This window comes from Anastrepha obliqua, chromosome 2 (assembly GCF_027943255.1).
Source record: "Anastrepha obliqua isolate idAnaObli1 chromosome 2, idAnaObli1_1.0, whole genome shotgun sequence".
NCBI lineage: Eukaryota > Metazoa > Arthropoda > Insecta > Diptera > Tephritidae > Anastrepha > Anastrepha obliqua.
Genome location: NC_072893.1, coordinates 51,787,831 through 51,812,350, shown reverse-complemented (window position 1 = coordinate 51,812,350; position 24,520 = coordinate 51,787,831). Strand labels below are relative to the sequence as shown.

Sequence of the window (24,520 nt, the reverse complement as noted above, 5' to 3'; positions counted from 1 at the left end):
CACTTTTGTGTTGATCAGAACAGGGAACTAATATTTGATGGTTCTTTGGTTGTAGGGTCGAAAATTATTTTCTTTCTGTAATACAATTCACTTAAATTATATAAATATATTATTTCAAATTAACAATATGCCTCTATTTTCGGAAGTTGCACAGTGGGATATCGACTTTGCAGAACAAAGCAAAATTTGGTATTTGTTTTAGTTGTTATGGGATGTTTTGTATGAAATATTAATTTTTAAAATATTTATTTATTTAGTATAAGAATCGTTTATTGTATCCAAAAATCGCTACATTTCATATCTTTTTTACTAATATCTGCTGCCACTTCTTAAGTGTACTTGCAAAGGCTTGAAATTTAAGGCGTTACAAACCTCAAAAGCAGTAACTAATCACAAAAACTTTGACAAGAAAAATTCCACAATTACAGTGTACAGAAAAAGAAAAACTTTCGTCGAAATTCACAGCTGAAACAAAAGCATCACAAAAGAAAAATTACCATTACAAATTCAAGTAAAAAAAATTATAGTGCAATTATAGTGGAATCTCAAACGCGCGTGCCATGACCGTGCGAAAACTGCATAATAAATGAGTTTTGTTGTAATTGTGTTTTTTGTTTTGTTTTTTCTAAATATATATATATACCTATATATTATTGGGTGCATACACCCTTGGACGTATACACCCATTATTGGCTTTCTGGACGTGCTCCTTCTCTTATTTGTGGCAAAAGTCTTGATGTTTTTCCAGGAATGGAGGGATCTCCATTAAGCCGACTCCGAACGGCAGATATTTTTTATGAGAAGCCTTTGCATGGCAGAAATACACTCGGAGGTTTGCGATTGTTTGCCTAGGGTGATGTTTCGTGGGCTCATTATGTGTAGCAAGTTTGATTAATTCGGTATCATTAATGAAAAAAATACCTGTTTTTTGCTTTTTTGAAAATTGAGTTTATATGAGACCGAATGTCGAGCCACTACAACCATTGAACACCACTACATTCCCACAACAGTCGGTTTTTCGTAACCGGAACAACCCGGACTTATAACTGGCCAGGGACTGTCATTTCAGCAGCATTCCCCATACATATGTATAATATATGGGGAAAGTTTATGCTTCTACAGCAATAACAACAACCAACACAAAAACAAATTGTAAAGATTAATCTGCTATAAAACTGCAAAAAAAAACTCTTATTAAAAAGTTGAAAACTTTGGCGAACATTTTTATATTTTTTTTTTATTTTGCTCATAGTTTTAAGGTTGCACTTATATAGTTCTTGTACAATAATGAATTATATTTTCACATAATATTAAAATGTTAAAATTATATAAGAAACAAACATTTTCTGAAAACTTGTCAGTAAGCTTTTGTGCTATAGTTATTTAACACTTGAATAATTATAAATATGAATCAATTACGGGATTATTCAGTATAATAAAAAGTTTATTTTATCACTCAAATATTTGAACTTACCCACAATTCATTCATTCATTTTTTTTATATCAGTTATTAAAATTATTCGTCAATAAACTCTCAATGGCTTGTGCTCTTTAAAAAGGCACCCAACCTCTGGTGGCATCACTGCCCATCAGCTGTTCGCATATGTTATAATTGCTTTTGTTTTGTTGTATCACAGTAAACCCGCATTCCTACATGAAACAGAAATTAATAAATTTTACATTTTCGCGTTGATTTCTGATATTTTGTATACCAATACATCTAACAAACTCTATTTACAATGTTTTGAAATACGTCGGACATTGTCGTTGAAGTGGACGCGAATGGGCGATTAAGTTGAAGGAAACCCCGAACGACGTGCAAACATTTGCGGCGCTATGACTACAATCTCGCCAGCTAGCGTGCCAGCAGTCAACACCACGTTGCATTAAGAGACCAAAGGACAATGTGGCCACGATTTCTTGGCCGACGTATACTCTACATAACCATCACATTACTTGCCGTAATATATTTACTAACGAATTTACTTAAGGTGAGTCAATTGTGACAACTACCAATACATTCTAATTCGTCACATATTCCTTCTGCGCTTCTGCATAATTGGTTACATTCATCTCTTCGTTTAGCATGGCGGTCTTAGCGCACTGCATGCGGACAATATGCTCACCGTTCAGCGCACACGTCCGCTTATCTGGCGCACACTACAGGAACACCTACTGCCTGACGAACCTCAGAATCGCACCAACGATCCCGACATGCATTGTCGCAATTCAGTGCAGGGCCGCGATTTACTCGTCGATGATCGTGGCTTTCTCTGCCGTCGCGAACATTTGTTGCTGCCCAGCAATTGCTGTGATGTGGAAGTGCCTGAAACACAATATTACACATGCGATACATGTAATACAACAACACATTGCTGTGACATATACGAATACTGTGTGTCTTGCTGCCTGCATCCGACGAAACGAACACTGTTGGAGCTAGTGCTACGTACTACTACCGGCCGGCAGGCAGCTGTATACGCGCGAGTGGAGGATCATTTCGAATTGTGTTTGGTTAAGTGTCGCACAAATTCTCACTCTGTGGCACATGAAAACAAATATCGCGATGGTATGCCTAAATATTGTTATGGGCAGACAGAAGCACACGAATCGCAGCGCGAAGTATCAGTTAGTGTGGCACGATGATTATGCAGCTCCCAATTATCCTAAAGAAAAAAAGAGGTAAATGCGGGAAATGAAAAAAAAAAAATTACGCATAGTGATGGCCAACGACTGATTCGTTTCGTAACTCGATACTGCTTATTTTACATAAGAGCAAACGCTCGTTCAGGGTAAATTGATAATGGACATTCTGACGCAAACCTTATTGTCATAATTAATTATTGGCAACTTTGATCGCGGAGATTTTAGGGTTTGGTAGTGGCCGAAAGTGGCTTTCATTGGAATGCGATGATAGGGAGTTTAGTCTCAGTGCCCCTAATATTAACTTATTTAAGTTAATTTCTAACAATGGTTTGTATGAAATTATATTTTATGTTCGAATGAAGAAATGTATGTAGTATATTTAAGTAGTGGTATTTGTATGCATGGAGAATTGTTTGAAAATGCTGTATATCTCGATTAAATTACAAAATTACAATTTGTAGAAAAGCTAACTAGAATGGGGTTCTTCAGGAGCAAAACGTATCATGACCGAACAAATTTAAGTATTAATGTAGAACTAAACATTACAATAATTTTAAGTTTATATCTTGTAAATTATGCACCAGACATATAGATTTAAATTTGTTAGATTTCGTAAACTTATCGAGTAATACTCTACTATTTGGATTAGCAAAAGTAAAAAACACTAATATTAATCAATTAATAAACTTAAATCTAACTTTTTATACATTACTTGTCGATTAAAAATCGAGATTAATTAAAAGTCTTTTACATTATATGACGGTTGTTTTGTTATAAACAAAAAAAATTAAAAAAAAAAAATGGAGGCACTAGTTTCACCTGACATGGGTCAGAATATCTAACTAACAGTACTGATTGATAACTACGACAGTCGATTCTACGTTACCGGAACGAACCGGATTTCCTACATATCGCGCCAAGGACTGTCACTCCAGCAGCACTCTCCGTACATATATGGGCAATGATTTTGTTGCTACAACTACAACAGTCGGTTCTACGTTACCAGAAGGATACGAGTTTAGATCCGGTCAAAGACTGTCGCTCCATGCATGTATGGGGAATGTTTAAGCTACTACAACAACAACTGATAACTGCCAACGTACTTTGCTAAATTTGCCACGTTGCGTCTTATCCCTTTTAAGGGGTTAAAAGTAGTCAGAATTTTCAAAAAATTGGATTTGTTTTTCATTTTCTTAAAGTATAATATCTTAAAAATATTGTGTGAAAATTTGAAGTGAGTCCGACAAATACTTTTCGACTCATTCAACAATTAACAAAGGGCGCTCGGGCACTCCGAAGCTTTCGAGAGCAAGTAGCTGAACTTGAAATGCATTTTCTCAAAACTAAGTTTTTTGAACTGGTGATCATTGATCGAAGGATTTTTTTTCAAAAATTTCGATTTTTTTCAAACTATTAACTGTGGGTTTTTTTCTCAAAAATCTGAAAAATGTTTTCCAAGGCCGCCATATTGTTAATTGTGAAAAAAAAACTTCAATCAGGCACAAGATTATCTATTGATAAAACTTATTTCTCTGGACCGATTGTTTTAGATGCATCTCCAAGAATTTGTGATGATCACCGCCAGGGGCTTCTGGAAAGCAAACAGCGATAAATTTTACAATTATTATTATTTTTTTTTTAATTTTGCTAAAGTCAAGTCGAAACATGCTGTATTAACAACGCGTTTTTATTTTTGCAAAATAAAGCAATTGACTAGCAAACCAAATGATTGAAAATCATCATTTTATTGGGCTTCTGGCTACCCCTAACCCCTTAAAGCAAATCCATCTGCCAATGAAAGAAAAACGCCATAGCATAGGGCTAATGTCGACACCCTGAATTTCATCGTACCCAATTACAGTGCAAATCGTCTCAGTCAAAGAGCACAACAAATGCTCAGCAAACAGTTTCTACTTGGGTGCTACCGCAGGTTTCACTCCTGTAGACATTTTCTAGAATCCGATCCGCCTCCAAGGCATATTAGGAGGCATCTCTTTAACTATTCAGACGAGATCCAGAAAAAAACAAACCGAACATTTCTAGACCGGACAGTGTTTAGACATACGCTAAATGGCATTCATCGGGAGACACTTACCACCTTCTTAAACTGCCAACCTCTGAATGCCGTATTCGGAGTCTGAAGAGCTTCAGCTACTTCGAGAGATCCGCGCAACACTGGCACAATTATGTTCTGGATATTGTAGCAGGTTAAACTCCAACCTATCCAGAATTTACCCGACATACCTAACATTTGGTCAGCATGTGAAGGCACTCCGCACGATATTAAGCACCTTTTCACATGCCCCATCAAACCCACTCATCTAACACCCCCCTTCCTTCCCTCTGGAAGGCTCCCCGCACGACACTAACCACCTTTTCACATGCGCCATTAAACCCACTCATATAAAACCCCTGTCCCTCTGGACCCAACCTGTCGAAACATCACATTTCCTGGGCCTACCGTTAAATGAGTCAGACGAAGACTACCGGAAACTACATACATTGCACTAACAGGGTTTAGTAAGCTGCTACAACAACAACAACAACTAAGAGGCAAATCGCTGAAGGGGTTATATACAGTTAGAAGGCCGAAAAAACAGTGAAAGTGTGAAACGGCTTTTCAAATTTGCGTGTAACTTCGAAAATATGCACCGGAACGATATTAAATTTTCTGTGTGTATTCTTAAATATTAAGAAAAAAAATTAAAAAAACGATTTTTTGAAAATTGTAACTGTATACAAGTATAACCCCAGAAGAAAGGGAATATTTTGTATAAAATAAAAGAGTTTTGTAAAAAAAATTAAGCATTTTTTAGAACATTTTTAGAAAATCCTACTTGCTTTGGAACGCACCCAATATATGATAATCACTTCATCACTATCGACTTCAAATATTCTGAATCATACCAAAAATATAATATATGCAGTTGTTTGAGTTTATTTTTTCAAATTACGTTTAAAAAAATTGTAATTTAGAAATAATTTTAAATTTTTCAATTTCTTTTGTCAAAACTTATATTCGTATTTAATTGTATTAATTCAACACAATAGTGACAATGAGCTGTCCGTTGAATAACCATTATATTGATAACAACCTGAACTGGTTAACTCTAGAGGAGATTGCGAAAACCTTGAGAATCGTAGTCAATAAAACAATTCATACAGCGGTTGAGTTGATATTAAGTGATGTGAAAGGCGAATTCTACTATCCTGATCCTAAACTTGAACCTCAGACAAGAACATTATATCCCGATTTTCTGCAATTCCATGCCGAATACAAAGAGAAACATGTGAATTGGATTAATATACAGGACTTTTCCGTGAATGAAATATTCAGTCAAGTGCGTGACTATATAAATTTGTGGCATTTATCGGATTGCACGAAATATACACTCGGCATAAACGACAAAACAAATGTAATACCGGGGAAAGGCTCCAAGTATTTTCTGGATGCTATTTTTTCGAAGCCCACACCGATTTGTCCCAATCCTTTGGCTGTTGCAAAAGTTCTCTTTACCGTTACAGTGCCCGAACTCCTGCCAAAATACTATCCAGTTAAGGTGATATATCGGTTCGAAAGCTATCGTACACCTTACCATGCGTTTGGGCGCTTTGAGGTGCACAGCAAGGATTTTCAGAGGTACTTCATAGATTCGATCCTCCAAAAGAAATTGGTATTTTATGCAAAAATATTTGAATGCCGTCATCCGCAAATTAAATTAAAGGAAGATGAAAATGACGAAGAGGAAGAAGAAGGAGAAGCAGAAGATGACGACAAAACTCGGGAATATGAAGCAGATAAAAGTGGTCAAATAACCGCCGTAAATAGTTCGGATGAATAAGGAATTCGAATGATTTGGCGATATTACAAAAACAAACAAAAAATTATATAAATAATTAATTCTTATTCAAGGGTTCAATTGAAGTTTTCTTTGCAGATTCTCCTCACATTTTGTTATATAATTTTCCAGTTTCTGTTGTTGTTGTTGTAGCAGCTTACTAAACCCTATAAGTGCAATGTATTGGGTTGACAACTTCTTCTTAATTGGCACGACAACCGCGTACGCGATTTTGGCCGAGTTTAACAAAGCGCGCCAGTCGTTTCTCGTGCTAACCGGAGCTAGTTGGACACACCAAGTGAAGCCAAGTCCTTCTTCACCTGATTTTTCCAACGCAGAGGAGGTCTTCCTCTTCCTCTGCTACCACCAGCTGGTACCGGGAGCGTTTGTATCCATTCGGACGACATGACCCAGCCAACGTAGCCGCTGGATCTTTATTCGCTGCGCTTGACAATTAACTAACTAAATAACTTTATTCTGTAATGTATTGCCCATTTCGATCACTGACCTTTTGCCATCTTTCAGGCAGCATCATAATACCACGTTCAGACAACTTGTTGTTGTTGTTGTTGTAGCAGCATAAACATTCCCCGTGCATATACAGGGTTTGATTAAAAAGTAATGAGCCCTATTTTTTTTAAGCAGTTTTATTAAACCTTTTGGCTTATACAACTAATATTCTTCAAAATAGGACCCTTGAGCGACAATACACCGCTGGTAGCGGTCCTTCCACTGCAGGAAACATTTTTTAAACTCATCCGCCGGAATCGCGTTAAATTCGGCTGTCACAGTTTTTTGGATCGCCTCGATGGAGTCGAAACGCCGCCCCTTCAGCTTTCTTTTCAGGCGCGGGAACAAGAAGAAGTCCGGAGGGGACAGGTCTGGGCTGTAGGGAGGGTGAGGAAGCACCGGAACCCCCATCTTGGCCAATACAGAGGAAGGCGGTGTGCGCCGGTGCTTTACGCAAAATTTGATCGCGTAACGTTGCTCCAACGATCGCTGCATTTTCACCACTGCAAAATCCTAACACACTTTTAAAACAGCTTTCACGCGCAGAGCGATGTTGACTGCACCGCTGTTACCAGCAAACTGAGACCGGTTTCTAGTGAAACGTCCAACGATCATTTTCCCCCACCAGCCGATTCGGTTGATCGCTTGGCAGTCGCTCCGCGCGAGAAGGCTCATTACTTTTCAATCAAACCCTGTACGAGGAATGCTGCTGAAGTGACAGTCCTTGGCCGGATATAAATCCGGGTCGTACCGGTTACATAAAAGCGACTGTCGTGGGGACTCACTTCTAAAAACTTCTGGTTTTTATTAGCAAAAAACTGAATCAGGTACGATTTGACATCATCATTATTGAAATTTTTACCATTCAAGGAGTTTTGTAAAGATCGAAACAAAAAGTAATCAGATGGCGCAAGGTCAGGACTACATGGTGGATGTGGCAAAACGTCCCAACCAAGCTCCAATAGTTTTTGCCGAGTGGCCAAAGATGTGTGTGGCCTTGCATTGTCATGATGGAATACTTAGATGGACTTGGGTGGACTTTTTCTATCTGTCAATTCGAACCGCATTTCTTCAACTGCATTGTTTAATTTCGTTAGTTGTTCAATGTAGACATCAGAATTGATCGTTCGGTAAGAGTTGGTAAGAGTTCAAAGTAGACAATTCCTTTGTAATCCCACCAAACTGATAACAAAACCTTCTTTTGATGAATATCAGCTTTTGATGTTGTTTGAGTTGGTTCACCTGGCCTGCTCCACGTTCTTTTCCGCTTGATATTGTTGTAGACAACCCATTTTTCATCGCCATTTATCAATCGTTTTAAAAATGGATCATTTTCATGACGTTTCTTTAGCAAATCGCAGCTGTTAATGCGTTTCTTTCAGTTCGTGATGAACCGCGGTATCGAGTTTTTGAACATAGCCAAGTTGTTTTAAGTGCTTTTCAATGCACGTGTGTGATACATGAAGCTTATCTGCAATCTCACGTGTTGTAGTGTAACGATCCAAATCGATTATTGCTTTGCAATCAAAGCCCTAATGGGCGTCATCAACTTCTACTGAACGACCCGAGCGTTTTTCATCTTTGAGTGAAAAATCACCAGAATGAAATTTAGCAAACCAAGTTTGACACCGCCGTTCTTTTAAGGCTTCGTCACCATAAACAGCCCATAACTTTTTATGAGCTTGCGATGCGGTTTTCGCTTTGCGGAAAAAAAAAATATGACGAAAATATTCCTTTTGATTTTCCATTTTTCAACAAATGCCAAACGAAAACTACGCAACCGATCAAAAAAACTCTTTTACTGATTGACAGCTGAATTGTCAACTATCAAATAACAAAATGTGTTTTACATTTGCACTACGTCTGCAAACCTAAAAATTCAACTGAAGCCAACTATGAGAGAAATCCGCAAATTACTTAGTAGCCAACCCAATAGTTTCCGGTCATCTTCGTCTGGCTCATCTAAGGGTAGGCCCAGGAAACGTGCTGCTTCGACAGGTTGGGTCCAGAGGGAGGGATTAATTGAGTGGGTTTGATGGGGCATGTGAGAAGGTGCTTAATATCGGAGTGCCTTCACATGCTGGACATATTTTTTAGTACGTCGGGTCAATTCTGGCTAGGTAGGAGTTTAGTCCACTACAATATCCAGAACGTAATTGTGCCAAAGTTACGCGCGTCTCTCGGGTTAGCTGAAGCTCTTCATCTGCAATAAGTTGTGGTTGGACTCCGATTACAGCATTCGGCGATCGGAAGCTTAAGAAGGTGGTAAGTGTCTCCCGATAAACGTCATTAATTGCCTGCTATTGTCACCTCGTCATGGTCGGGTAGCGGAACGACAGTTCCATCATTAACACATCGGGTATCCGAATCTTCACATTCTCTGCGATATGCGCGGCTGTCGCTATTTAACACGCTCGAGAAGTGTTCCCTACATAATTTAAGCACATTCTGGATGTCAGTAACCAGATAGTCGTCTTTCATCTTACAGAAAAACGCCCCGGTCTTTTTCCGTTTCTACAAGAAACTAAATATGTCAAATTTCTTGAACATTTACATATATTTTATTGTGGCTTTACTGTGGGTCTAATACATAAGCACCTAGAATTGTTACATGCGAACAAATTTGACAATTTTCTTAGTGCTTTTACGCAACAGCACCTTGCCCAGTGGCTGGCCGAAGCCCTCATACTGCTGATAGACATGCAAGCCGCGTACAATAGTGGCATGCACCACACCGCGTAAGCGCTGATCCATATAGGGAGTTGCCTACAATAGAAAATTAAATTGCAATTCTTCAATCGCCATCCTATGTACTCTCAAATCACATTTGTACCTTATTAGTAGAAAAGAGCATATCCGTTGACACGTTGAACTCCTCGTCTGGATCCCAAATACAAAAATCCGCATCAAAGCCCTCCTCAATTTTACTCTTAAAACTGGACAGACCACAGAGCACTGCGGGATTTTGACACATAAGACGATAAATATGTTCCATACCCATGCCATGCGCTTGGCAGTGTGTCCAAACGACTGAGAGACCTGAAATCGTAAAGTTGCATCAGAAAAACGGTCGATTTTAAGAGGTTTATATATTTATAATTGGCGCTTACACCCTTTTTTTGGGTGTTTGGCCGAGTTGCTCCTCCTATTTGTGGTGTGCGTTTTGATGTTCCACAAATGGAGGGGCCTACAGTTTCAAGCCGACTCCGAACGGCAGATATTTTTTATGAGGAGCTTTTTCAAGGCAGAAATACACTCGGAGGTTTGCCATTGCCTGCCGAGGGGCGACCGCTATTAGAAAAAACTTTTTCTTCATTTTGATGTTTCACGGAGATTCGTACTGACGTTCTCTCCGAGTTCCGAACGGTAGTCACGCACCAACCCATTCGGCTACAGCGGCCGCCGTAAGAGGTTTAAGTAATTTACTAATTTCCTACCTAATTGCAGCGACGAGACGCCGGGCCACGCGTTCAAAAAGTTTCCGCGCGCACGCCCGTAATTCAAGCACTTCACGCCCGGCGTCGCTGGTGAGTGATTTGAGGCAATAATATCCAAGACGCCATTCTTTAAAGCTTCCCACAGACGCGGCTGATTCGATTTGCCGCGTATTGGGGGCTGCGCTTTGAATTCGGTATGACAATCCTCGATTTGCTCTGAAGACAGCGTTAGGTAGTGCGGACATGTTTCGACGGTTAGATTAGCGCCAGCGCGTTTGCATTGCGCAACAATGGGCAGCACATCGGCAGAACTTATATTCATGATGTGCATATGTTTGCTGGACGGTTGGAATATAGAGGAATTTCAGTAGTCTTCTTTCTATATCCTTCGACTTACGAGTACATACCCCTTATTCGCATTCGCCAATTGACTAATCAATTGCACGGCGTTTACTTCCATTTCTTCAGGACGTGTACGCAGGAAAGACTCATATTTCTTGGGCTCTTCCTCATTAGGTTCTATGACATTCTTCAGTGGAAGTTCGGCACTAAACTGTATATATTAAGTAGAGGTTAATTATTTGGGATTCTCTACGCACTTCGGTGAAAAGCGCAATATGCTTTTGGTTCGAAGGGATTCCGATTTTTTCTCGTGATTGCAATCTGATGCCCGGTTTCACGAATTAATTTTAAAATTTATTGGGTTGTTAAAATTTAAAACTCGACAATTTCAATACGAAACTTTTCTATTCTAATTTTAACACTCTGATAAATTTCAAATCAATTGGTGGAACGGGGCTCGGTGAGCTTATTCAAATTTATTTTCCCACACCAGAAACAGGAATTAAAAATTTTCACGGTGCATTCCATTGAAATCTCATCGAGCGACAAGCATATAAAACGCTCTCCTTGTTCACTCCCTTACAGCCAAAACGGTGTCGTCCTCTAATTTGCCGATCACATCTTCTAGTTCTTTGCGATTTATAGCCGGAAAAGCGTCACCCACTGGTGCTGGTGTAGGAGAAAGTGTGCATTGTAGACCGATAACGCCAGCGGCCAATAGCGAATCGGCTTCCTTAATATTCTCAGGCACTAGACCGCCCCAAAAACCGACATCTACGAAAATCTTACCACGAGCCACACTTGTCTTTGTCTTCAAAGCCGCTACGCTGGTTGTGGGCGGTATGGTGTTACTAAAAAAGGTATTTATATTTGTTTACAAAAAAAAAACTCGATTTCATTCTACATATTTTTGTATCATCGTATACGTACGTAGGTCGATCGATGATTGTGGTAAAGCCGCCGGCAGCTGCTGCTTTAGTGGCGGCCATAAATCCCTCCCAATCCTTACGCCCCGGCTCGCTGATGTTGACATTGGCGTCTATGAGACCCGGCATGAGCACTTTGTCGCCAAAATCATAGACCTACGACAAATCAAAGCAAATTGTGTACACATTAAAAGTGGTATGCCGACCGCCTGTTAACCGGCAAAATAGCTCATTATAAATTTCACTCTCTCTATTCGTCTCTCACCGCTTCCGATTCCGTGTTGTATACATAGGTATTCACCTCTTGTGCAGTGCGCAAGACCTTACGTATGATGCCCTCTGTGTCGACGATAATGCCACCGTTCAGGAAGCCCTGCTCGGTGCCTAGAAAAATGCGCTTGCTGAGGAACAGCAAATCCATTTTGCGATTACGCTGGTGGGGATTACACTATAACTTTTCTTTTTACTATTAGCAAAAAAAAACACTAAATGGCTCTATATTTTTGTTGGTTAATATCTATCTCCTTGGTGGAAAGTGAAAAGGTAGAAAGTGTTTATTTTTATTTTGTTCTATATTTAGAATCCTCTAACGCGTCGCGTATTTTCTCGACCGATCACTGAAAACAACTGAATGAGTGAAAAATTTCACTTCACTTTGGTGTGAAGTTCAAAAATGTGTTCACCATGGTGAAAATGCCAATGGCAATGCTGTGTGCTTGGTATTGTTGGAAGGCAATAAACTAAAATATATATTCAAATAATTGGCGTTTACACCTTTTTTGGGTGTTTGGTCAAGCTCCTCCTCCTATTTATGGCGTACGTCTTGACGTTGTACCACAAATGGTGAGAGTTGCAGTCTTAAGCCGACCACTGTTTTAGACAAACCGGCGACATGTACAGACGCTTGAGTCAAACACTCACAATAGTACCAAACTGAAGACAGGACAATAGTTTGTGAGTATCGGACTATTCCACATTCTCCGATGTTTCATTTCCGCCACAGTCGCCTGAAAAGGCAGTGGAAGGAGTGAATACTATCGATGGCGTAAAGGTTCCATACGCCCACAGAAGCGGAATCTGGACGCAGGAACCAGTTGTGTCAATTGACATACACGCGGCTCCACCTTGAAGATATGTTAACGCGGTCCCAAGGTAGAAATCAGCCGAGGCGGAGGAATGTTATAGTGTAAGTGGGAGCATGCCCCACATACCATTGGTGTGACGGCACCTTTGATGATGTTTCTGACATTTTGATTTACACCTCCTGACTAAAAAAAATGGCAAATGGTTTTTATGAGGAGCTTTTTCATGACATCGCCTGCCGAGGGGCGACCGCTATTAGAAAAAACGTTTTTGATCTACAGAAAAGAGTTTGTTTCCAAAAGGAATATTCTCTTTTATTTTTCTCACTTGCCACTTTTGTGGTGACACGAGAGTTGCTATTTATATTTCTGGCCTTAGAATCGACAAATTAACAGTGGTGGTTAAAAATGGTTTTATTGTTTTTCCAAACATGTTCCCCATGGCGATTCTTATGCCTGCGAGAACGCTTCGTATTAATTTTCCTTTTACCTCAAGATCCTTAGTACGAATTACGCAAGAAATGCCCCACTATTGCGTTCACTTCTAGAACTCTACGAGATTTTGGATTCCATTTGGCTTGATTTTTCCTTGTAGAGTGTGCGATTTTCCTTTCTAGAATGTGTTTTCTAAATTATTGAATTCAATTTTATTGTAGTGCTTTCTACACCTCAGTTCTAAGCTAAGCTATCGTCTTAGTCAGTAAGAAGCTTTGTAGTTCATTGACTTTTGGAAATGAATAAATAAAATACATTTTTGCATTCGTTTGAACCAATTTTAGAAGCACTTTGTCCAATCGCATTACCAGGACGTTTTTATACTGTGTGAGATCCAGCGCGAACAGATCGCTTTTACAACAAAATGATCATGCAAAATCTTATTGCTGCTTGTCAAACTAATGCGCAATGCCGCCTCAATCTCACGGTATGTGACATGTCGACTTTGCTTAATCCTTCCGCTCACAGCTTCGTCGTTTTCTGGCAAAACAACTAATTCTGGACGGCCTTTCTGGCATTCGTCGGTGAGCGAATAGGGATCACATGAAAATTCATTGTGCCAGTTTTTTACGGTACTACGAGATGATGCTTGCTCGTCGTCAAGTGATTTTAGTTCATAGAAGCGTTCTTGTCTCGGTTATGTTTGTCGGCAAAAGTCTTAACAACCAGGTGGGAACTATGAGGTGTGGCAATTAAGTCCCGGGAAATGGTCATTGGACTCATTCCATTTCACGTTGTAGCCAAACGGTAGGGATCTAATGCAATCCTAAGGCTTCTATCTAATCTATTTCATCTTAAAGAAGGCAGTCGCAATAATTCTGGGTTCAATCCTGAACTCTCCATGCTTGACGGTCTACGACTAGAATTCTCCAAGAATTTTAAAGTGGTCATCAGTTATCGGTCAGCATGGAGAAATAATGAAATATATTTAAAACAGGGCGCACAGATGTGGTGTAGTGATGGGTCCAAAATGGAGGTTGACAGTGATGGGGCTGGTATTGTCGAAGTGCATTTCAAGAAAACAATTATAATGGGAAAAACGACTTCCATTTTTCAGGTGGAGATCCACGATTGGGGCAATGCGTGGTGCCAATATCAACATTTTCTCTGATAGTCAAGCAGCTTTAAAATCGCCAGATAGCTTCTCACTCCAATCAAATTTGGTCCAGAAATATTTTAAAATTCTTGAAACTCTAACATCAAGAACTCTGTTACTTTGATGTGGACATCGGCAATCAAAAAGGCTCATTGATCTAGAAAGTATAAAGGTAGAGGAAATCCTAAACCTCAGCAGAAAAGACATAAAATTCTACATTGGACTACTAACCAGACATTGTAAACTTAATTACCACATGAAAAATTTGGTGTAAAAAATGATTCTTATAGAGACTGTAAAGAGGCATCTATCCAATGCCGACTTTGTTTACAGCTCTCCGAGACTTACTTAAATATCCCGATATCAACTCCAGCGACTGCCTGACTCATCCATTCACCAATTTGCGGAGGATTTTCACCAGATTTCCAGGTTTTCGAGAAAAGTGACACAATTCAAAAATACAAAATACTGAGGTGGGTCAGTTTTTTAGATAATTGACGCGCCAATTCGATCACCTGACAAAACGACACTAACGCCATCTCTCAGAATTGCTTCAAGATTCGCTTATGACGCTTTTCCAGATAAAAATATATAAACTCTGTAGTTGATTTTTGCTTTTAACGGCAAAACTCCGAATTTGAGTTAATTTTGAGTTGTGTCGCTTTTCTCGATATGTTGCTTTTAGTGTGAGTCAGAATAGTTAGTTTCAAAAAAACACACTTAAAATACAATCCAAACGTGGTATCGACTTCAAACTACGACTGGAACTAAAAGAAGATCCCTTCTCTCCAGAGGCACGAGGAACTATAGCCAGTTTCCCAGACATAACTAAATTTCGGGAACTTAAATGCCTTACGGGGTGAGAGGAAAGCAATAAAAGATAATAGATTTCCCCCCTTATGAAAATTATTCGCAATCTTCTTCCTCTTAATTGGCGCGATAACCGCTTACGAGATTTTGGCCGAGTTTAACAAAGCGCGTCACCCGTTTCTTTCTCGTGCTAATCGGCGCCAGTTGGACACACCAAGTGAAGCCAAGTCCTTCTCCACCTGATCTTTCCAACGCAGAGGAGGCCGCCCTCTTCCTCTGCTACCACCAGCTGGTACCGCATCGAATACTTTCAGAGCCGGAGCGTTTGCTTCCGTTCGGATGACATGACCCAGCCGATGAAGCCACTGGATCTCTTTTCGCTGCGCTATGTCTAAGTCGTCGTAAAGGTTATTGTTCTATCGCCTGTTCCATCGATTGCTACTCGTCATTGCTAACGTGCAAAGACTCAAAAACCTGCGCAGCATCCTTCTCTCAAACACTCCAAGCGTCGCTTCATCGAATGTTGTCATCGTCCAAGCTTCTGCGCCATACATTAGGACGGGCATGATGAGAGTCTTGTAGAGTGTTAGTTTTATTCATCGAGAGAGGACTTTACTACCCAGTTGCCTACTTAGTCCAAAGAAACACTTGCTGGCAAGAGAGATTCTACGTTGGATTTCAAAGCTGACATTTTTATCGGTGTTAATGCTGGTTCTTAAGTATACGAAGTCCTTTACAACCTCGAAATCATAACTGTCAACAATGACGTGGGTGAAGCTACTCGAGTGCGTCGACTGTTTGTTTGATGACAGGAGGTATAGGGTTATTTAATAGGTGCGCTTCAACTTTTTTCCGATAGGGAGGGCGAACGACGCAATATTTTTTATTTTTCGCTTGTCATTTGTAAACTTCATTAGTATACATTTCATCATGGAACGCTACACACTTGAGCAACGATTGTAAATCGTGCAAATTTTTTATGAAAATAATCGTTCTGTTGCTGCTACTTTAAGAGCATTACGGCCATTTTACGGTCCATTTAACAAGCCGTCCCGTTTTGGGGTTATGTGAAGTCATTGGTCTACAGTAACAAGCCGGTGACGATTTGTGAGCTCAGAGCCAATATTGAACGCGAAATTGCTGGAATTTCGGCCGATTTATGCAAAAGAGTAGTCGAAAATTGGGTTCAACGATTGGACTTCGTAAAACGTGCACACGGTGGTCATGCAAAAGAAATCGAATTTCATACTTAAATGTACATATATGTTCAAACTCGATAATAAAAAAAAATTAGTTAAAAAAATCAAACCGTTTGTGTTTTATTCAAAAAAGTTCAAAAGTTGAAGCGCACTTACTGAAAAACCCTATACTTCGTTTTGTTCTCGTTCACCGCTAGACCCATTCGCTTTACCTCTTTATCCAGTTTGGAGAAGGCAGAACTAACAGCGCGGTTGTTAAGGCCCATGCTGTCAATATCATCGGCATACGCCAGCAATTATAATCTCTTATTCACATTATTACCTCCCTAATTCATTTCCATTTCATTTGAAGTGTTCACTTTTGTCACATCTGTTTTTTTTTTTGTGTTTTTGTTTTCGAAAAAATATCAGTTCAACTGCAAACAATTTCAATCAACCAAGTCAGAGCGCATGTTTTTAGTGAAATATTGTTATAAATAACCACACAAAAATTCCTAGCAACACAAAATTATTAGCAACAGAAGCAAATGTTGGTTCAATAATCCGACGCGCCCACAAATGTCTACACATACAGGCACACCGTTGTGCATCAGCTAAGCCCAAATATAGCCATAAAATAGCAAATTTAGTGGACCATTCACCTTAATTGGTTTGATTGCAGCTAAATCCACGTTGATAAGGATAAAAAGAAACAAATAAATCAACGGCAAGCAACGGTTGGATAATTTAAAAATAATTGAATTGAGTGCATAAATGTATGGCAGGTGAGTGTAAGGAGTGCATGGAGTGGCAGAACAACTTTGAGGAATACTTCATGCTCGCTCAATGAAATGAATAGTGACTAATAAGCAATAATATTGTTTTTCTATATTCTTTTCTGCAAATGTTGAAAAAATGCAAATTGAAAAATGCTCGCCACAGAGCGTCCAATGCGGTGCCACATGAACGTATACGTGTGGGCTTTTGTACAGATTTGGACAAATCAGTATTGGTAAATAATTTTGAGAAACGCGGTTGGACACAAGTAAGCCCCGATGATGATTGGAATTTCTATTGGGCGAGTGTACAGACATGTCGGAATATTTTCAGCGTCGATAGCGGCTATCGCATGCACGACAATCAGTGAGTTCGCTTGGCTTATGTAACACATAGACTGAAAAGTCCCGGGCCTAACACATAGATAGCACTAGTTTTATTGTATTCACTTCTTTTTCATTTAGTACTAACCCTTAAAAAGACAGCTGTTAAAATTTCATGATATTCCATTCATTACTTCGTGCGTTATTGTGCTACTTTTGTTATTTTCAAAGGAAAGGAAAAAAAAAGAATTTCATGTTTTAATTGTTCACTGCTTCTTGATGAGAAAAAATTCCGTTCAAGTGGAGCGATGGCTTGAAAAGTGTTATGGGGGACGCCGCTCCATCAGAAACAGCAATAAAACGATGGTTTGCTGACTTCAAACGTGGTCGTAGAGGCACCGATGATGCACAACGCAGTGGACGTCCAATTGGAGCGGTAACACCAGAAAACATCAAAAAAATACACAAAATCGTTTTGAATGATCCAAAAGTGAAGTTGCGTGAGTTAGTTGACATCCTGAAGATATCAAAAGAAGTGTTGGCTTTATATTGCATGAGCATTTGACTATGAGAAAGCTCTGCGTTGCTCTCTGCATTGCTGTTGACCAAAAACAAAAACGTGTTGATGAATGATGTGAATGGCAAAACAACACGAATTGAACTTCGAATTGCTCCCACATCCACCGTATTCGCCAGATTTGGCGCTCAGCGACTACTGTCTGATCGCAGACATAAAAAATATTCGCCATTAAGAAATTTCGCTCGAATGAGGAGGTTATCGCTGGAACTGAGGCCTATTTTGAGGCCTTAACAAAAGTGGTATTGAAGTATTAGAGCGACGCTGGAATGACTGCGTTGCTCTTGATGGAAATTACGTTAATTAATTTTGAATAAAAAGACGTGCTTTTTTTTGTTAGGCTCTGGACTTTTCAGCCCATGTGTTATATACCTCTGTATGCACTACTGTTTTGAATAAAATATTTAATTTACAGAATGATTAATCACTTTCCCAATCACTATGAGTTGTCGCGCAAGGATTTGCTGGTGAAGAATATCAAGCGCTATCGCAAGGATCTCGAACGTGAAGGCAACCCGTTGGCGGAGCGCTCGGAGCCCACTGCTGCGGGTGCGCCACGCTATGTTTATTTGGATTTTGTGCCCATCACCTTTGTTTTGCCGGCAGGTAGGAAAACAATGTCTTAATTTTTGTGCGCTATTTTATTTCAATATTCAGTAAAAGTAGCGATACCTTTTTGTCACATATGGTCGGCCTTGAGCTTGTACAGGGTCCGGCACGCGAACTGTAACCAATTAAAAAGGCCATAAATTTAGTTTGGAAAATTACTTTTATTCAATTCAAAGTAAAAAATGTGTGAACATAATACAAAATTAAGAATCAATTTAATTTTGCTCGATATGACCACCTTTGCCTTGACTACGGCCTTGAGACGATCAAGAAACGAATCGCAAACTGCCCGAATGTGACTTGCAGGTATTTTGGCCCACTTGCCGACAATGCCTTTTTTCAGCGACTCGAGACTGGTGGATCTTTTAGTTCGGACCTTGCTCTTCAAAATGGCTTAAAGAGAATAATCCATCGGACTCGCGTCTGGTGAATTTGAGAGCAATGTTGTGGAAGTTATGAAGTTCGAGACGTTCTTTTTTAGTCATTCTTGGTTCACTCGAGCTTTGTGAGACGGTGCCGATTCCTGTTGAAACGTCCATGGTCTGCCACCAAAATGGTTGTCTGCCCACGTCTTCAAAGCAACCTCCAGAATACTTTCCCGATAATATTTCGTATTTACCTTGACGCAAGGCTCGATGAAAACGATTGGACTCCTATCTGCGGTTATAGTGGTCCAAACTATTTTCTGTGGCGGGAGCTGGCTCCTGGTGGCCAGGACGACTTCTCGTATGAATGGTCAGTCAAATAGATCCTATCGTTATGAGGGTTTACCAATTGCTCAATTTGAAAAATTTTCTCATCAAAAAACACAATGTTACCAGTATGATTGTAACGAGTAATGGTGGGATAAACAAAAACTTGATTTACTTTAAGGTGCTCGAGCGTTTACTCTCGGCAAAATGCTTTCGCGCACTTGTAAGCAATACTCTGGACTGTCATTTAGCGGTCTGAAATTGGTTACCCTTCGAGTGCCGGACCCTGTATGTTAGACAGCTCCCGAATCAAAGTGTAGATCATATTATAGCAAACCTACTTTTTTTAGTTTCAGAAATTTTAGTTTAATTATTTCTTTGATTACATTTTTTGTTTTTCAATCTTTTTTTTTAATTTTTGTTTCTAATTTCAAAAGAATGCGTTTGTAATAAACTTTTCGGATTTCACTTATTATATTTTCTTTTTCAAAGCTATTTTATTTTTATTTTTGTTTTATGTAAATAAATTTTGCATGCAAATAAGTTTTTTTTTCAACCGGAGAAAAAGGAAAATATCGGCCACTTCCTCTGTGAATGCCCTTCCCTATAGAAAGCGAGGATGTTAACCCTTGCCAAACCGCTTTTTGAAAAACTCCAAGAGCTGGCCATCATAAATTTAAACATACTTATAAGGTTTCTCAGTCTAAAAAAATCGTGAAGAAATAATCGCATAACTTGTTGGTAATGAGGAAGTGGCAGCAAAATGATGCGAAAGCACTAATTGGATTCTTGGTGAATCACCACTTCAACCAACTAAGTTTTTTCACGCATTTTAGTTTGGTTGAGATGGCGTTTTGATCGGATATTCAATTTTCTGTGTGTATTCTTAAATATATGTACATTAGAAAAAAAAACAAAAAGAAAAAAAAATCGATTTTTTGAAATTTCTAACTGTATATAACCCCTTAAGTTATCACATTCACCGTTATATGCATTTATTCTCAGATTACAACATGTTTGTTGAAGAGTATCGAAAAAATCCGCAAAGTACTTGGATTATGAAGCCGTGCAGCAAATCGCAAGGTGCTGGCATTTTTCTCATAAATAAACTATCGAAACTGAAACGTTGGTCACGTGAAGCAAAAGGCCCGTTCCACCAGCAATTGTCCAAGGAGAGCTATGTAATTTCCAAGTAAATGCACGCACTGCTTTAATTGAGATCCTCAAAAATGCTACAACAACATCAACGCAAAATCAACAATATTCACATTCTAATTTCAATTTCTCTTCCCTCAGATACATTGACAATCCACTACTTATTGGTGGAAAGAAATTCGATTTACGGCTCTACGTGCTAGTCACCTCATTCCGCCCACTAAAGGCTTATCTATTCAAGCAAGGCTTTTGTCGCTTCTGCACAGTCAAATATGACACAAGCGTTACTGAGTTGGACAATATGTATGTGCACTTGACGAATGTGAGCGTGCAAAAACATGGCGTAAGTGAGATATGCGTAGCGAGCACCTTTCACACAATAAACATCCGCATTGCACTAATGCCTGTGCTTTTGATTTTGTTCTCCCTTGTGCAGGGTGAATACAACAACTTGCATGGCGGCAAGTGGTCGGTACAGAATTTGGCACTCTATTTGGAGGGCACACGTGGTAAGGAGGTGACGGATCGCCTTTTCGGTTCCATTGCCTGGCTGATTGTTCATTCATTGCGCGCTGTGGCGCCGGTGATGGCCAGCGATCGGCATTGCTTCGAGTGCTACGGTTATGACATAATTATAGACAATAATTTGAAGCCGTGGCTAGTGGAAGTGAACGCCTCACCATCGCTCACCTCAACAACAGTTACAGATCGGATATTAAAATATAAATTAATTGATAACATATTATCAGTGGTGTTACCACCGGACGGCGTACCCGAGTAAGTTGAAAAAAAACAAAATGCATTATAAGGTTAGGGGTAGTCAGAGGCCCAAAAAAATGATGATTTTGCTTTATTTTACAAAAATAAAAACATAGCATTAATACATCAGGTTTCGACTTGACTTTAGCAAAATTTCAAAAAATAATTAATAATTGTAAAAGTTATCGCTGTTTGTGTGGAGCCCGTTTCTCCAGAAGTCCTTTGCGGTGATCATCACAAGTCCTTGGAGATTCAGCTTAAATCAATCGGACAAGAGAAATGAGTTTTATTAATAGATAATCTTATGCCTGATCGAACCTTTTTTGCAAAATTAACAATATGGTGGCCTCAGGAAATATTTTTCACATTTTCGAGCCAATTAATTGTGTAAAAAAAATCGAAATTTTTGAAAGATCAGGCACGAGTTTTTTGTGTTTTTCAAAAGCAGTATATATTTAATTGAGATCTACCAGGCGGGTTTTAACTTACAGTGATCACCAGTTGAAAAAAAACACAGTTTTGCGAAAACCGCATTTAAAGTTTTGCTTTCGATTTATGTACCTAGAGTTAAAGGAATTATTTAATTACTTACACTGTGTCATCTATTCCTGGGGCATAGTTCTTTTCACTGAACGCGACTTATTAATATTTTCAGAACTCCGAAGTTGTCTTGAAACCTTTCTAGAATCACGTCCCATGCTAAAAAATAATTTATTTGAACACACAACTATCGCCTGCTCAGTGCAACGACTACACTACAGACATACTGGCAATAAAAAAATATTTTTCAGCACTTTTACTACCAAGAAATTCTAAATATTAGTAAGGTTATATATGGGTAATATATATGTTTAGTTATACTTACACATATATATACATCGAAATGGACATTCGTAACAATAAAACCCGAGAAGTCGGTTGCTTGCAGCTGCTAGCTAGCTCTGGAACGCCCTTCGTTAATTGTTGAATAACTCGAAAAGTATTTGTCGGATTCACTTAAAATGTTCACATAATATTTTTAAGATATTATACTTTAAGAAAATGCAAAAAAAAAATCCAATGTTTTGAAAATTCTGACTACCCCTAACCTTTTATACGATTTTTCACTACTCAAACGTTAAACTGCAACCATTATTTACAAACTGTCAAAATTGCGGATGCGTGTGAGGATGTGCGTTGTTATGACTTTACTTTTGTGTAGCAGAGTTGCAAACCTCAAGTGTGGGCAAATGGTTTACAGCATGAAGTGTGAACTGAAACCGGAGTGTAGTTAATGCAGTGCAAATTTATTTGTTTACATTTTTAATTTGTTAGTGTTGGTTTGGAATTTTTCTTCTCATAAACGTATTCCTTTTGTTTTTGCAGTGTGCGTTGGAATAAAATACCCAGTGCCGATGCTTTGGGCAATTTCGAACTTCTACTGGACGAAGAGTTAGCAGCTCAGGAAGAACAAGCACAGAACTCACATCCCAATACAAAGGGAAGGGGCGGTGGTAACCGCTGGAAATGATTATGAAGATTTTGTTAAAAGGAGAGCGAACTGATTTTTGGTGTCGATGGTTAATTTTTTTTTTTTTTTTTTTTTGTAAAGAGATTTTGTATGAATGCACATATATTTGTTAAAAGTTAATTATATAATAAAAAAATTACTAGTGGAAGGAGTAAAAATATTTCATTTGCTAGAAATGGCACGATCTTGGCTAAAAGTTATGAAAAGGAAACTTCAATATAAAAAGTTTTTTTTTTAATTTTTTTTTTTATCATTTTTAAATCTGATTAGTATTTGAATTTTTTATGGGTCTCTGCAATCTTGGGAACAGAAAAAAATCGTAGGGGCCAAATCTGGGAATACGGGGGCTGAGGCTTGATAACGGTATTGTTTTCGGCTAAATAATCTCTCACAAGCAAAGGTGCATTATCATGACGCAAAAACCATGGATTTTTTTCCACAGTTCCGGGCGTTTTTTCGTATTGCTTCACGCAAACGGCACATATGTACATGACTGAGGTTTCAACGCACGTACCAAACCATTCGGCTACTACACCATTTCTCTCATTATACAGGGTTTGATTGAAAAGTAATGAGTTTTTTTTTAAGCAGTTTTATTAAACCTTTTGGATTATACAACTAATTTTCTTCAAAATAGGACCCTTGAGCGTCAATACACCGCTGGTAGCGGTCCTTCCACTGCAGGAAACATTTTTTAAACTCATCCGCCGGAATCGCGTTCAGTTCCCCTGTCACAGTTTTTTGGATCGCCTCGATGGAGTCGAAACGTCTCTCCTTCAGTTTTCTTTTCAGGCGAGGGAACAAGAAGAAGTCTGGAGGGGACAAGTCTGGGCTGTAGGGAGGGTGGGGAAGCACCGGAACCCCCATTTTGTGTGTGTGCGCCGGCGCATTGTCATGATGAAGGGTCCAATTGATGACGAGGTCGGGCCGAACTCGGGCGACGCGGTTTTTCAGCCGAAGGAGCACTTCTTTGTAAAATGCCGCGTTTACAGTGCTTCCTGGAGGTACAAACTCCTTGTGGACGATGCCTCGAGAGTCGAAAAAGATGATCAGCGTGGTTTTGACCTTTCGGCATGCGCGCCTTCTTGGGTCGTAGCGACTGGCTCGTGTGCACTGGACAGAGATTGGTCCCCGTAAGCCCCCTTGAGTAGCCCAATGGTTTCGGTACTCGTTTTGTTTAGCTTTACCCAAAATTTTAGTGAGTAACGTTGTTCCAACGATCGCTGCATTTTCGCCACTGCAAACTCCTAACACACTTTTAAAACAGCTCTCACGCGCGGAGCGATGTTGACTGCACCGCTATTGCCAGCGAACTGGGACCGGTTTCTAGTGGAAGGAGAAGGTCCAACGATCATTTTCCCCCACCAGCCGATTCGGTTGATCGCTTGGCAGACGCTCCGCGCGGGAGTAAGTAATGAGCCTACTTTTCAATCAAACCCTGTACGCCATACGCCGAAGAAATTCTTACCTCCGCCGGTTTTGCAGTTGCCAGATCTTTGTAGAGATATTATTGAAGGTTCTCCTAAATGCAGAATTTTTTCATCTACTATTGTGCTAAGTATCATATTATGGGAAGCAGTCCTTTCTTCAAACAATCGAAAATCATTCAAAAATTGTCTCTTGTTTGCTTTTTAACCCTCTATATCTTAATGCTTTTTATTCAGATAAAAATATTTCACCCACCATTTCTATATATTCCTACCCTGCAGGATATTCACTAGTCTCGAACTGGTATGTTTTTGGTGAATTTTGGAACC

At 39.3% G+C, this 24,520-nt stretch overlaps 4 protein-coding genes across 6 annotated transcripts; 3 read left to right on the top strand and 1 right to left on the bottom strand.

The window, feature by feature from the left end:
- Positions 1 to 1,605: 1,605 nt before the first annotated feature.
- On the top strand, positions 1,606 to 3,403 carry LOC129239284 (SREBP regulating gene protein). Its single transcript, XM_054874676.1, has 2 exons — positions 1,606 to 1,991; positions 2,086 to 3,403. The coding sequence occupies exons 1-2, from the start codon at positions 1,905 to 1,907 to the stop codon at positions 2,644 to 2,646; spliced, it is 648 nt and encodes a 215-aa protein (XP_054730651.1). The 5' UTR covers positions 1,606 to 1,904; the 3' UTR covers positions 2,647 to 3,403.
- Positions 3,404 to 5,576: 2,173 nt separating this feature from the next.
- Positions 5,577 to 6,561, top strand: LOC129238592 (uncharacterized). Its single transcript, XM_054873661.1, has one exon. It carries the CDS (start codon positions 5,703 to 5,705, stop codon positions 6,486 to 6,488), a length of 786 nt encoding a protein of 261 aa, XP_054729636.1. The 5' UTR covers positions 5,577 to 5,702; the 3' UTR covers positions 6,489 to 6,561.
- A 3,023-nt stretch (positions 6,562 to 9,584) lies between these two features.
- On the bottom strand, positions 9,585 to 12,235 carry LOC129239596 (allantoinase). The gene is made up of 7 exons (XM_054875212.1): positions 11,966 to 12,235; positions 11,705 to 11,856; positions 11,358 to 11,625; positions 10,840 to 10,985; positions 10,433 to 10,770; positions 9,829 to 10,034; positions 9,585 to 9,761 (listed from the first exon to the last, which is right to left on the bottom strand). The coding sequence occupies exons 1-7, from the start codon at positions 12,119 to 12,121 to the stop codon at positions 9,603 to 9,605; spliced, it is 1,425 nt and encodes a 474-aa protein (XP_054731187.1). The 5' UTR covers positions 12,122 to 12,235; the 3' UTR covers positions 9,585 to 9,602.
- Positions 11,547 to 22,906, top strand: LOC129239597 (polyglutamylase complex subunit TTLL1). Of its 3 annotated transcripts, XM_054875214.1 has the most exons (8): positions 11,547 to 11,634; positions 16,794 to 17,146; positions 17,304 to 17,504; positions 18,454 to 18,644; positions 20,345 to 20,531; positions 20,636 to 20,837; positions 20,931 to 21,271; positions 22,619 to 22,906. In XM_054875214.1, the coding sequence occupies exons 2-8, from the start codon at positions 17,136 to 17,138 to the stop codon at positions 22,761 to 22,763; spliced, it is 1,278 nt and encodes a 425-aa protein (XP_054731189.1). In that variant the 5' UTR covers positions 11,547 to 11,634; positions 16,794 to 17,135; the 3' UTR covers positions 22,764 to 22,906. The 3 variants fall into 3 exon arrangements, with proteins under 3 accessions (XP_054731189.1, XP_054731190.1, XP_054731188.1); XM_054875215.1 differs by lacking the exon at positions 11,547 to 11,634 and having other exon boundaries at positions 16,774 to 17,146; XM_054875213.1 differs by lacking the exons at positions 11,547 to 11,634; positions 16,794 to 17,146 and having other exon boundaries at positions 17,266 to 17,504.
- The last annotated feature ends 1,614 nt before the right edge of the window (positions 22,907 to 24,520 follow it).